This window comes from Cryptotermes secundus, unplaced genomic scaffold (genome assembly GCF_002891405.2).
Source record: "Cryptotermes secundus unplaced genomic scaffold, Csec_1.0 scaffold49, whole genome shotgun sequence".
Classification (NCBI taxonomy): Eukaryota; Metazoa; Arthropoda; class Insecta; order Blattodea; family Kalotermitidae; genus Cryptotermes; species Cryptotermes secundus.
Window position 1 is genome coordinate 937126 of NW_019744106.1, and position 11849 is coordinate 948974.

The 11849-nt window shown below is 35.5% G+C and overlaps 1 protein-coding gene across 3 annotated transcripts in view; it reads left to right on the forward strand.

Annotated features, from left to right (window-relative positions):
• Positions 1-2566: 2566 nt before the first annotated feature.
• Positions 2567-11849, forward strand: part of LOC111874361 (nuclear pore complex protein Nup88) — a 323760-nt gene continuing 314477 nt past the window's right edge. For all 3 annotated transcript variants that reach the window (XM_023869806.2, XM_023869809.2, XM_023869807.2), the window contains exon 1: positions 2567-2780. In XM_023869806.2, coding sequence (XP_023725574.1) covers positions 2571-2780 — 210 coding nt within the window. In that variant the 5' untranslated portion in view covers positions 2567-2570. The remainder of the gene's footprint in view (positions 2781-11849) is intronic.

An 11849-nucleotide genomic window follows, 5' to 3' on the forward strand; every position in this document is an offset into this window, starting at 1 on the left:
CTCATGATTTGTTTGTGACATTTAAAGATTGTAATTATTCTTACTCGTTTTATTATTATAATTATGTGTTACCATACGGGTCTACTAGCAGAAATGCTATTAGAATGCAGCATCGATGAAAAACGTGTACTTAGAATGTCGGAAGATTTTGTGTAACTGACTCTTATGGCCGAATTACTTATTATTTTCGAGACCTCACGTTTCACTTGGTCGAACGTCAAGTCTAACTAGCGGGACGCACCCGGCCGGTTGAGAAACATTAGTAGATATACATATTACAATCTGCATTCCCAACAGAGAGGACAAAATACATTACAAAATGAGGCACCGGCCAAACAATTAATGTCAAATAATACTACACCTAAACCAGGGGCCTCCAAGCAGTTTCCTATTGGTATACAATTTTTTAATATACCGCTGTATGTCCGCGGGAATATAACAACAACATTGCAACAACTGACTTCATAATATGCACATGAAGAGTTTTTAACCATATTCTATTTCATAACTTTCGTTTTATAATAATTTTATAATTCATTGTATTTTTATGCCTTTATTTTATAATGTAAGAGTTATCAAGTATCCAGCTTTACTGTCACAATGTAACAGCATTTCAATAGTGTGTGAATATAGTAATCATGTTTCGCCTGATGATGGCTTTAAAAGCCGAAACATGTAGCTAAGGTAATGTTAACCTTGACCGTTATGTTGTTGTGTTAGGACGAACTCCAATAAAAAATTGTTTATAATAACACAACAGGATGCACGAAATGAAAATTTTCAGCAGAGCTTGTTCGTATAAAACAAACTTCTCTAAATATAAACCTCTATTTTTCTTAAAGGGACTACAGAGGAGAAGAGGAACAGTTGCCTGCTGCACTAACCTAACCTAAACTATTATAACCCAATTAGACAAACTTCTTTCCAAATTTTCAGGTGGATGATCAGTGCTACACTGCGCAAAGGAACTTAACCTAACCTAAACCTGATGTAAACTATCCTAACACAAAGTACCTTATTCTAACCAGATGAACTTGAATATCATCAAATGTTAATATTTTTAAAGTTTTTTCAAAATATAAATATTTGACATTCTTCGTGAATATAAACTTGTAAATATTTTAGGGAATTAAAATTAATTGAAAACCTTAGGCAATGTCGAAGTTGAGATTTTCGAAGACTCATATATTTAAAAAATTAAAGTTTGGAGAAAATGCAAACTTTGGAAATATCCTAAGATATCAGTAACTACACAACACACTAAAATTTGGAATTTATAAAGACTTAGAACTGTTTAATTTTTAATTTTCAAAACTTCAGAATGTTAGAAATGTTTAAGTTCTTAGATTTTCCTGAAGTTTGATGGAATTTCACTTTCTTGCAAATTCTAAGAATTCAGTACTTGAAAACTGAAGTTGTAATGTTTGAACAATTTAAAGTTATCAACATTTTATCCAGTTTCAAAAGAAAAGAAAATTTTCTATAATATAACAATCTGAACACTTAGGAGTATTTCAAAATTTTCAGCATTTAAAATAGACCTGAAGATAATTTAACGATTTAGACAAATTTAGACAATGTAAAAAATGAATGTGGAAAAAACAAAAGTAATGAAAATTTCGAGACAACCAACCCCAGTACAATAAAGATAGACCAAAAACAACTGGAGAATGTGAAATGTTTTAAATATTTGGGTAGCTTGTTAACAGATGATGGAAGGTGTACTAGTGAAATTAAATCCAGGATTGCCATGGCAAAAGCTTCATTTAGCAAGAAGAGGAATATTTTTACCAGCAAATTGGACTTAAATTTGAGGAAGAAACTAGTGAAATGCTACATTTGGAGCATAGCTCTGTATGGGGCTGAAACATGGACACTTAGGGCAGTAGATCAGAAACATCTGGAAAGTTTCGAAATGTGGTGTTGGAGAAGGATGGAGAAGATCAGTTGGACCGCTTATGTGAGAAATGAAGAAGTGTTAATTAGAGTCATTGAGCAGAGGAATATCCTACACGAAATAAGAAATCGGAAGGCTAATTGGATTGGTCATGTTTTACGCAGAAACTGCCTTCTAAAAGAAGTTATCGAAGGAAAGATAGAGGGGCGGATAGAAGTGACAAGAAGACGAGGAAGAAGACGTAAGAAGATGCTGGATGACCTTGGGGACAGAAGAGGATACTGTCATTTGAAGGAGAAAGCTCTAGGTCGCATTAAATGGAGGAATTGTTTTGTAAGAGACTGTGGACCTGCCGTCTTGACAGATTACTGATGATGATGATGTAAAAAATTTGATAGATTTATAAGCTTCAGAATCCTAATATTATTATAAAGCTAAAAGAATCTAACATTTTCTAAATTTAAAAATTCGAAAATTATCAAAAATTAAGAATTAATAATTTTTTAAACCATAAAAATGTGAATGTTTTGGTAATTTCTGTGTAAAGAATGTCTAAACTCACTAATATAATTCAAACAACGACTAATTCGGAGCCACTTACTTTTAAATTTGGCGCCTAGTCTCTTCCTTCCAATGTTTTGTCATCGCAGTTGGCTATACTGATATAAACATCATGGCAGAAGGAACGGATTGTCTTGGTCTTAGTGAGCGAAAACTTTTTCAAATTTTGCGTGAACATCTCCCCAGTTTGAATCCTAAAACAAGGAATATTATAGAGTGCAAGGAAGATATATTATTCGTGTGGAATTCCAAAGACACTTGCATACTGACGGTGAATGTGAAGACTTCGAAGGATGGGAGTGTTAATATTCCTACTCACCAGGTAAGGAAAATCTTAGAAAGAAATCAATATGGCATTCATAGCCCCACATTTATTAAAACCGTAGAAATCATTGTATTACTGTGTAGTCTGAGTCAAGTACAGCGTTGTTATACGAAGGAATGCGCCATGTAACTTTACTGTTGGTGGGCCTTAGTAGAAGTTAACCTATGCAACTTGGTTTCAGTTCTGAGATAAATGGCAGTCTTTAACCACTGTGATTAGTTCTTCATGAGGTAGATTTGCCCACGATCCTAGATGCACTATCGACAACAATACTGGTATGCCTGCCTTTTGTTGGAGGCATTTAAAAATGTCTCAGCATTCGTTGCACTACCTCTGTTATTGCTGTGTTTTCGGTGAACTTAAAATTGGAATAGTTATATTTAGATTGTATCCCATTGATGCAGTTTTTAGTTGGCATTAAGGGAATAACCTGTTGAAATTGGTGAACATGAAATATATTACTGTTAGTTTCATATCAGTTACATCAAATACCAGAATAATCTAAAAGTACAGATAGAGCTTGTCTTGAAACCATATAGTCAGAAGAGTAAATTTTATGGCTTGTTATAATAAGTGGTGATTTGTCTCTTGCATAATTAGGTTGTAACATAATTTCTGTCCCAGAAAAACATACAGGCACTGCCTTGCCTAGAAACAGTCTGTAATAAATTCTTCATAATACATTAATAACATGATGTTATACCAAAGAATAATGATGCTGGTATTACAGCTGAAGAAATCATATGCAGTATTGACACAGAGGCTGACACTTGCTTAAGCTGTAGACTATATATGACCTCAGAAATGACAAAAGGAAGACAGGATATTGTCCTGTAATTTTGATATGCACATATATATAACTTCTATTATTATACTGTTACTGTAAATCCATAGAATTTGTAGGTGCCATGTACAGTTTACCCATATGTAGTTTATGATCTTTATGGAAGTGTTGTAGGTTCAAGTAATTAAAAATATTAATGGCATTTTCACTGTAATTTGATCACAGCCAGTTCCAAATTCAGTTGTCTGGATTGTACCAAAATTGGCAGTTGCATTGAAGACAGATATAAGTGTGTATAGTTGGCATGAGGAGCATCTGACTGTTCTGCCTTAGTAGCCAAATGATTTTCAGTTAACATTCAGATTATCACACTGTATAATAAATGACAGCATTTAGGTTTTGGATTAGGGCACTTGAACACAATTCTGCTGGACTAGTCTATATGGACACCTTCTGGATTCATGTTTTAAAGAAGATACAATCTTATAAACTGATTTGCATTTGATAGAAAATACTAACCATGATTCTTGTTCAAGAGCAGAAATTGTACATAAAAACAAGAAAACCTAGCTCATCATGGACTACTTCATACGTCTCGAATAATGAATGTTGTTACAATGTGGGTGACCTGGTTGCTCTTTAATAACATTCGAGTTGTTACGGAAACATACTTGAGCCTTTCGTGTTGCCTAATATGATTGCAAGGTTAAGTTTTTATTGTAATTTCACAGATTTCTTTCGTGAGTATATTGAGAAAACACTTACTTTTCCAAGAATCAGAGTTGCACAGGCTTTCTAATGGGTGGTCATACACCACAGTGGGTGCTTCCATGCACTCAGAATTTCAATTAATTTTTAAAAGTCTGTGTTATAAAATTACACAACAACAGGCCAGTTTAATTCTATTTTTTTAAATCACTTACTATTTTCACACAACATGGAAATAGCATGGTTTGTTGGGGAATCAGTAACAGTTTCTGCATTTTTACCCATTTGATAAAGTTAGTTTGTTTTTGTAATTTTATGTCCCACATTGCCAAGCGTTGCAGTATGAACACAATGCCATCTTTGTGTGATTTATCAGGGCTTGCTGTATTTTCTCACCTACACTGAGAGCATATGATTACTGAAAAATCTTGGTTCTAGAACTGTAATGAAATGGTGAAATTAAAAACAGATTATTTCAGGATGTAGAGTGCACGCTTATGATGTCCGACTTGCTGAAAATATAATTAATTCCAGACAGTTCCAAATAACAATTTAATTAAGAATTGGTGAAAGGATGAGACTACTTTCAGAACAAGCATTGATGGGAAGGTAATATGAAAATGGTTTTGAAAGAAATAGGTGCTCAGGATAGGGTTCAGTGTCAGGCTTTTGTGAATACATTGGTGAACCTTCAGGTAGCATAAATGCAGCAGATTTCTTTACCAGGTGAATAACTTTTATCTCAATCATGGGGCTATTTGTTACTCATGTGCTTGTTAATCGTCCCTAACAATAAAGTGGCCCCTGTTAAAAAGTTGATAATATGGTGTATCAGTTGACTTTGTCATGAAACCTTATATCTTCATCATTGTCATGCCACTAGATGTCATCACACTTTTTTACTTTTCAACCCACGCTTATATTTTTCCAAAATTGATAGTTCTACTTTTACCGTCATGCCCACTTAGAGGTGGGAGCAGTACTAGTACCATATAATGTAGTATCCTACAATTCTGCATGGTGATAGATCTTAAAAAAAGAGTGTGCTATTTTTATTACGTCTTTCTTGTGTACAGTGTAAAAATGAAAGTGCCAACCTTGAGACATCTGTATTTTATTTTATACAAGCATAAGTACTCATTTTTCTCTAGGTTGCATTCTTTGTTATTACCATAATACTGAACTGAAGAAGATTTTTGACTTAGTTCATTTGACTTTTGCATTTTCAGTTTAATGCAATTGAAGATGATATACCACTTCTTAATTTTTGTTCTTTTAGTTCTCACTTTAACATGACAGTGCAGTCAGTAACAGGCAGGAAGGGTGACAGTTTTGTGGCATAGACGGTAGAGAATAAAGATGAGGAACCCATTCACATAGAAGAAAATGTAAAAAGTAAAGTAAAGCTATCCCTGTAAAAGGCCATGAAGGCCTATAGGATTGTGAGACGTTAAGGGTCCCACACTATCTAGACAATCGGCTCAAAGATGGCGGTAAGGTTGTCAGCCCTATGCGCCGGCCGCGCTTTACTCCCCAGGAAAATTATTTATTTAATTCCTGGTACTCATTTCTGTTAGAGGCTGAGTGAACCCCAGGGCCATAGTGCCACCGGAAAGATTAGGTCAATTGAAAAAATCAAATGACCTCATCGGTATTTGAACCCGTGACCTTCTGACTTGTAGCATAGTGCCTTAACCACTACGCTACTGCGTGCCCCCACATAGAAGAAAATGAATAGACTAAAATAATCAGTACATAAAAAACTTCCTTATTATCTTAGTTTTCATCATACATTTACCAACACTATAAAATCTGAAATTAAATAATAGTTGAAATACAATAACAAACTAAGCAAAATGTTTTGCATGGCTGAGTATCTACATATATCTCTGGACTGGCTTGACCTATATGCACAGCCATCCCCAGTATTCCCAATTTTTATATGGAAAATTACCTCTTGGTTTACACATTTTTGATTTAAGTGATACTTTTCTGGAAATCATCAACCATATAAATCCAGATGACTGTATGTGGGAAGGAGCATTTGAATGCAACCAAAAACTCTGCTCCAATAATTGTACTTCACTTTAATAGTCATAGATAGATATTGGCAGGAGTACAAGTAAATTTCATGATACAGGAACATATGGGTACGTTTGGGTGTTCTTAGAAAGATACCCTTTTATATATATTAGATTTGATACTGATAACCAAGGAATAACTGTAGATAGGCATGCAAAATTTTGTGTAGCAATATCATAGCTACAAATTTTGTATGAATCTCTTTTGTGGTTAGTAGTTTTGAACATGGTAACAGTATGAGGTTATCTCTGGCATCTGTCAGGCACATGGCATATACAGGGTGTCCCAGGAGGAATGTGCCAAACTTCGGGAGGGTGTTCCTTATGTTAAAGTATGCCGATATAACCCAAAACACCTATGTCCAAAGTTGAACGGTTACGGAGATAATGGCCAGAGAAGTGTCAAACTTTGACCGGGGTTACACACTTGTTGATTACAAAATAGATATTAAAACTGGCAGGAATATGTGGATTCTGTAACGTTAATAATGTACGTAACATCAAACTAACTTGTGAGTGACATGAAGCCATAAAATTGAAGTACAAAAAACTCGCATGCCATCTCAAAGTTGTCGTTAAGAGTTCCAAGCACTGTACATGACACATGAATGGTAAGCGATGACGTAACGTGCTGACTGCGCGTTCTGATAAAGCCAACTCCATAAGCACGGATAGGATGAATCACGGCAGTCAAGGACAAACAGAGATAATTCCTCTCAGCTGATAGGTATAATCCGTGGACCCGCTAGAAGACCACACTTTTCTCGGGCCATTATCTCCGTAACCGTTCAACTTTGGACATAGGTGTTTTGGGTTATATCGGCATACTTTAACATAAGGAACACCCTCCCGAAGTTTGGCACATTCCTCCTGGGACACCCTGTATACGTTTCACGTAACAACAGATCACTAAGTGTAAATTTGTAAATTCATAATTTGTGTTAGTTATTTGTAAAGATAGGAGCATTGAAATGGGCGTCGTGAGTTATTGTACTTATTGCACTTTGATTCACTGTAGTTTTATTTTATACATGCAGTCATTTCTTCTTGCTTACTCATGTAATGAGTAGCATTACAGTATGGTAGCTAGTTACCTTGAGTAGACTAGTTGATTTGTTTTTAGGCTAGTAACAGAATAAAGCCTAAATTTAGTTACAAAATAGTGGGGTTAGATAGCATACAGTGCTTGTGTTAGGCTTAAGGTAGGAAGTAAAGTGAATGTCAAGCTATCCCTTTGCTTATTTAATTAAGCATGGTGCCATGAAAACATATGGGATAGTAGATGTGTAGATTCACATATTCTTAACCGTAGTACTACTCCTATAAGTGCTGAGTGCATTTTAAAATTGTCCAAAATTTGCTACAGATCAAAAGTGGACAGATTCATAAAAAATGTGGGAGCCAACTGAAACATTTAGGACCAGGAAATAAAACAGTCATGCCCAATTTTGACTGACACACATGATCTGATGTAACTTTCATGAGATATGTTAGGAGTGAGAAAGTATTGGTCCATTCTCATAGGTCGTGACCAGAGATAATCTATCACATGTCTAGTGTACATTACATGTTGAGCTTATTGTTAAACAAATAATATAATTTTTGGCATTGGTAGTTCATGTTTTGGCTTATTCTGTTTATGAAAATACTACCTAAAATACATTGTAATGTAATTTGTTGAGCTTAATTTTGGTATAGACTCAGTGAACATGCATACTTAAATGTGAAACTAAATTGTATATCTTATTTTCAAAACTCTCCATCCGTAGTTAGTAGAAACAAAATGTTTGTGTACTGTTTGAGGAAAAAAAAATGTGATTTTGAATTCTATCATTCCATTCAGCATTTTAGGCACCAGCATGAAACTTTGCTTCTCTGAGTGAGCAGTCCCTTGTACATTTTCTGGCTCTGGTATACATGTAGGTTATTAGTTGTAAATTATTGTAAAATCAGCCACTAGTTATAATGGTGACAAGAACCACTTCGGTGTTCTCATGTTCCATTTTAGCCATGAACAAAAGTTTTATATTACTAGTGTAACATCAGTATATAATTTAATGTGAAGTTACATTATATGTTATATAAGCTTTCATACTGTCACATGAATGGGTGACTAAAGACGTGGATTTCTATTGGTGAGCTGATTTACTGGATATTCACTAGTTGTAACCAGGAGCTGAGATTGCATAGGCAGTACAGCGACTGGCTATGGGCTGGATGACCGAGGGGGTCAGAGCTTGAATCCTGGTAGGGTCCGGTAGGTAGGTAGGTAGGTAGGTAGGTATTTCACTGAATATTATACTGTACAGATGAGCAACATGCTGCATATCACACAAGTTGAAAAGTGCATTGATGTTGACGGTGGAATTTTCGAAAATATATTGTACTAGGTAAACTGTACAGTCTTTGTCACTTGAACAATAAATACCGGTATTAGAAACAGTACGTAATATCTCTTTCTTGTCAAGAATTTTGGAACTGTACAGTGAAATAGCTCTGCCTTGCACTGTACCTATATTGTTTTTTTGTCTAAATTACCTCTTACATTGTTTATGCACAATGTTGCCTGTTCTACATCAGAACTTCTGTATGACTCAGGATTTTCTGAATGCATGCAGCAGCATTTGTGATTCGCCCAGGGGTTCATTTTTGTCTGGAATTTGTTATGTACCAGTTCCTTGTTGTAACCTCAGAATGTCTTGGCATGCTGTTAGGTTGTAGCCATATGTTTAATTTGACTGGGAAAGGAACTTCTTCCAAAAGGACTGGTAGCTCACTCTTTAGACAATTAAGGTAATAATTTGCTATTAAATGGCCATTATTAATGAACAGTCCAGTATGTTTATCATGAATAAGACTGCGCTAATTGTAAGATGACCAAATACAGTTTTTCTGCTCAGTCAGCGCCTTTCTTTGCATTTAATTGATTTATAGCGATAGCTCCCTGTTGGTTGAGAATTGGACCTATATTAATACAAGAAAACCTGCTAAAGTGTGCAGACATTTCATTGGACACTCATGTAGGACAACCATAAAATCATAAATAAATTAAAAGTGATTTAATTTCATGATTTATTTAAACCGTCTTGCAGTGCATACACTCATCTATCTCCTTCTCTCACTCGCACTACATGTTTCGGCATAAAAATGCCATCTTCTGGTGCTTACTCAATCCACGCCAAACTAGTTCATTGCATGCCTTGTCCTCACATTAAAATAACTAAAATATATATTTATCATATACATTGACAAATGTCAAACGTTTGACTGCAAGATGGTTTAAATAAATCATGGACTTAAATCAGTGCAACAGGACGCTAAAATATAACATTAGTAATTTAATTTATAAAAGAAAATGGACCACTTGGTACAGTTCATATTGTGTAAGATTTTCTGAAATCTGCATGTTGAATATACTTCCTGTTGATTATCTTAATATGCCCATAGATCTCCTTATCATCATGTATTGGCCTTCTTCATACCAGTACAAGCAAAATCCATTCTCCGGATTCTTAGTGGTCTTCCTCTGAGTGTTTGTGATGCATTCTTGTAATTCCTTACTGTATCTGGCCATGTGTCATTACTCATTCTATTTAGGTTCCCTTTGATCTCTTCCTATGTGGGTCATTGGTCAGACTAAAGTAAAGTGAATGGCTGTGGGCTGAAGGTGTGGAGTTTGATTTCAGGCTGGGGCATTGCCATTGGTTCAAAATTTGGGTCTGAGAACTACCCGACCTGGGCTGCGCCATAGCTCAAGTGGTTAATCGCTGGCTTCCCATCGTGGCTGACCGCGTTCGATCCCGGGTCTGGTCAAGTGGGATTTGTGGTGTACAAAGTGGCGCTGGGGCAGGTTTTCTCTGAGTACTTAGGTTTCCCCTGCCAATCTTCATTCCACCAAAATCTCCGTCATCATCAAAGCCTGGGGCAGGCTACTGTAGGCCAATCAGTGGCCGCTGTGCCGAGTGGACCCAGTTGGACTCCACCCTCCACTAAGTGAATTAAAAGAAAATACCTGGCCTCTGTCCAGTGGGCACTAACTTCTCTTTCTTATTCTATTTCTGCCACATCATGAAGCTGAACATTTTCATCCATTTTTATCAATGTTAAGGATTCATTGAGCTCTACATCCATTTCTCTTACGTTTTCAAGATGTGATGCTCAAACACGGGGTCAAATTTTTGCCTTTTTATTTATTTCAGTGTCTGAGGATATGAATGGGATTGAACAGGCTAGGATCATGTCAAGTCATGTCATATAAAGCCTTGGTATAAAAGCGTTGAAAGTTTTTGAGATGTAATTTGCAGATAGCAACTTGATTTACTTGTTTTATTAGGAATGAAGTAGTACAGCTGAACTGAAACTATAAGAAATCAGAACTTAATCTGTAATTTGAAAATGTAAAGACGTAGAGTAGTCTAGAAATATAACATTGTTAAAAGTTAAAACTGAATAGTTCGATTACATGTTAATAATGATGTGTAACTTATGTATATCTGCAATGAGCAGAAAATTTGAGACTGCCTAACATGTACAAATGTACCCCGAAAGTAAAGATACAAAGTACAGAAAATATTTGTAAAGCGTTTATTTATTCATTTTTAGCACTTTTACAACACACCTTTATTTACTTTTCAACATAGTCACCATGGATCAGAATGCACTTAGTGATCCCAGGAACGGTTTTTTTTATTTCAGCGTCGTAGATATCTGCCGCCTGGTCTCCTAGCCATGGAGAACAGTTCTTGACACTTCTGGACATTGTTGATGAAATTCCTCAATGGTTAAACGTCTGTCAGCACCAGTGTTTTCATCAGTTTTTAAATGATTTAATGAATGGCAAAGGATGGCCTTCCACTCCTTATTTCATCATGAATATTATATCTCAGCCTCCTGTTGCACTCTACACGATAAACGATACACACTCCGTCCCAAGTGCAAACAATATATATTATATGTCTTTGATCTTGTTCTTTTCTACACTACATGTTTCGGCCTCTATCGGCCATCATCAGGTGTATACGCTTAACGTTGCTGCCACACTGAAACCCAGTCTAAAATTTAACATTCAAAAAACACATTGTTACTTTTGTCGTATCATCAACATCTACCTCGTTGATATGTGTCTGGTATGTAGATTATATTGCACACGTCAAATTTTCCTGTATTAGCACTATAAAATCTTTAGTTATGACTTTAAAACCCTTTAAAATTTTCTCTAAATTTTAAATTTAGAATTTAAAATTGTTAGGGTTACTCGCCCTATGTCTAAAGTGCTGGAGCGGCTAGTTCTTGTTCCACACTGTACAGGTGTTATCTTAATATACTAATATTCGTATTATTATTTTACGTACGTAATATTTTCTTTTGTGTTTATTTTGTTATTTGTACTTACTCTGTGTGGTCTTCCTGTGTGCGTGCCGCTGCTTGTCTTTACTACGTGTGCTGTCTGATGTATTGTGTGCTGTGTTTTATGTTAGTGAGTGTAGGGGGGGA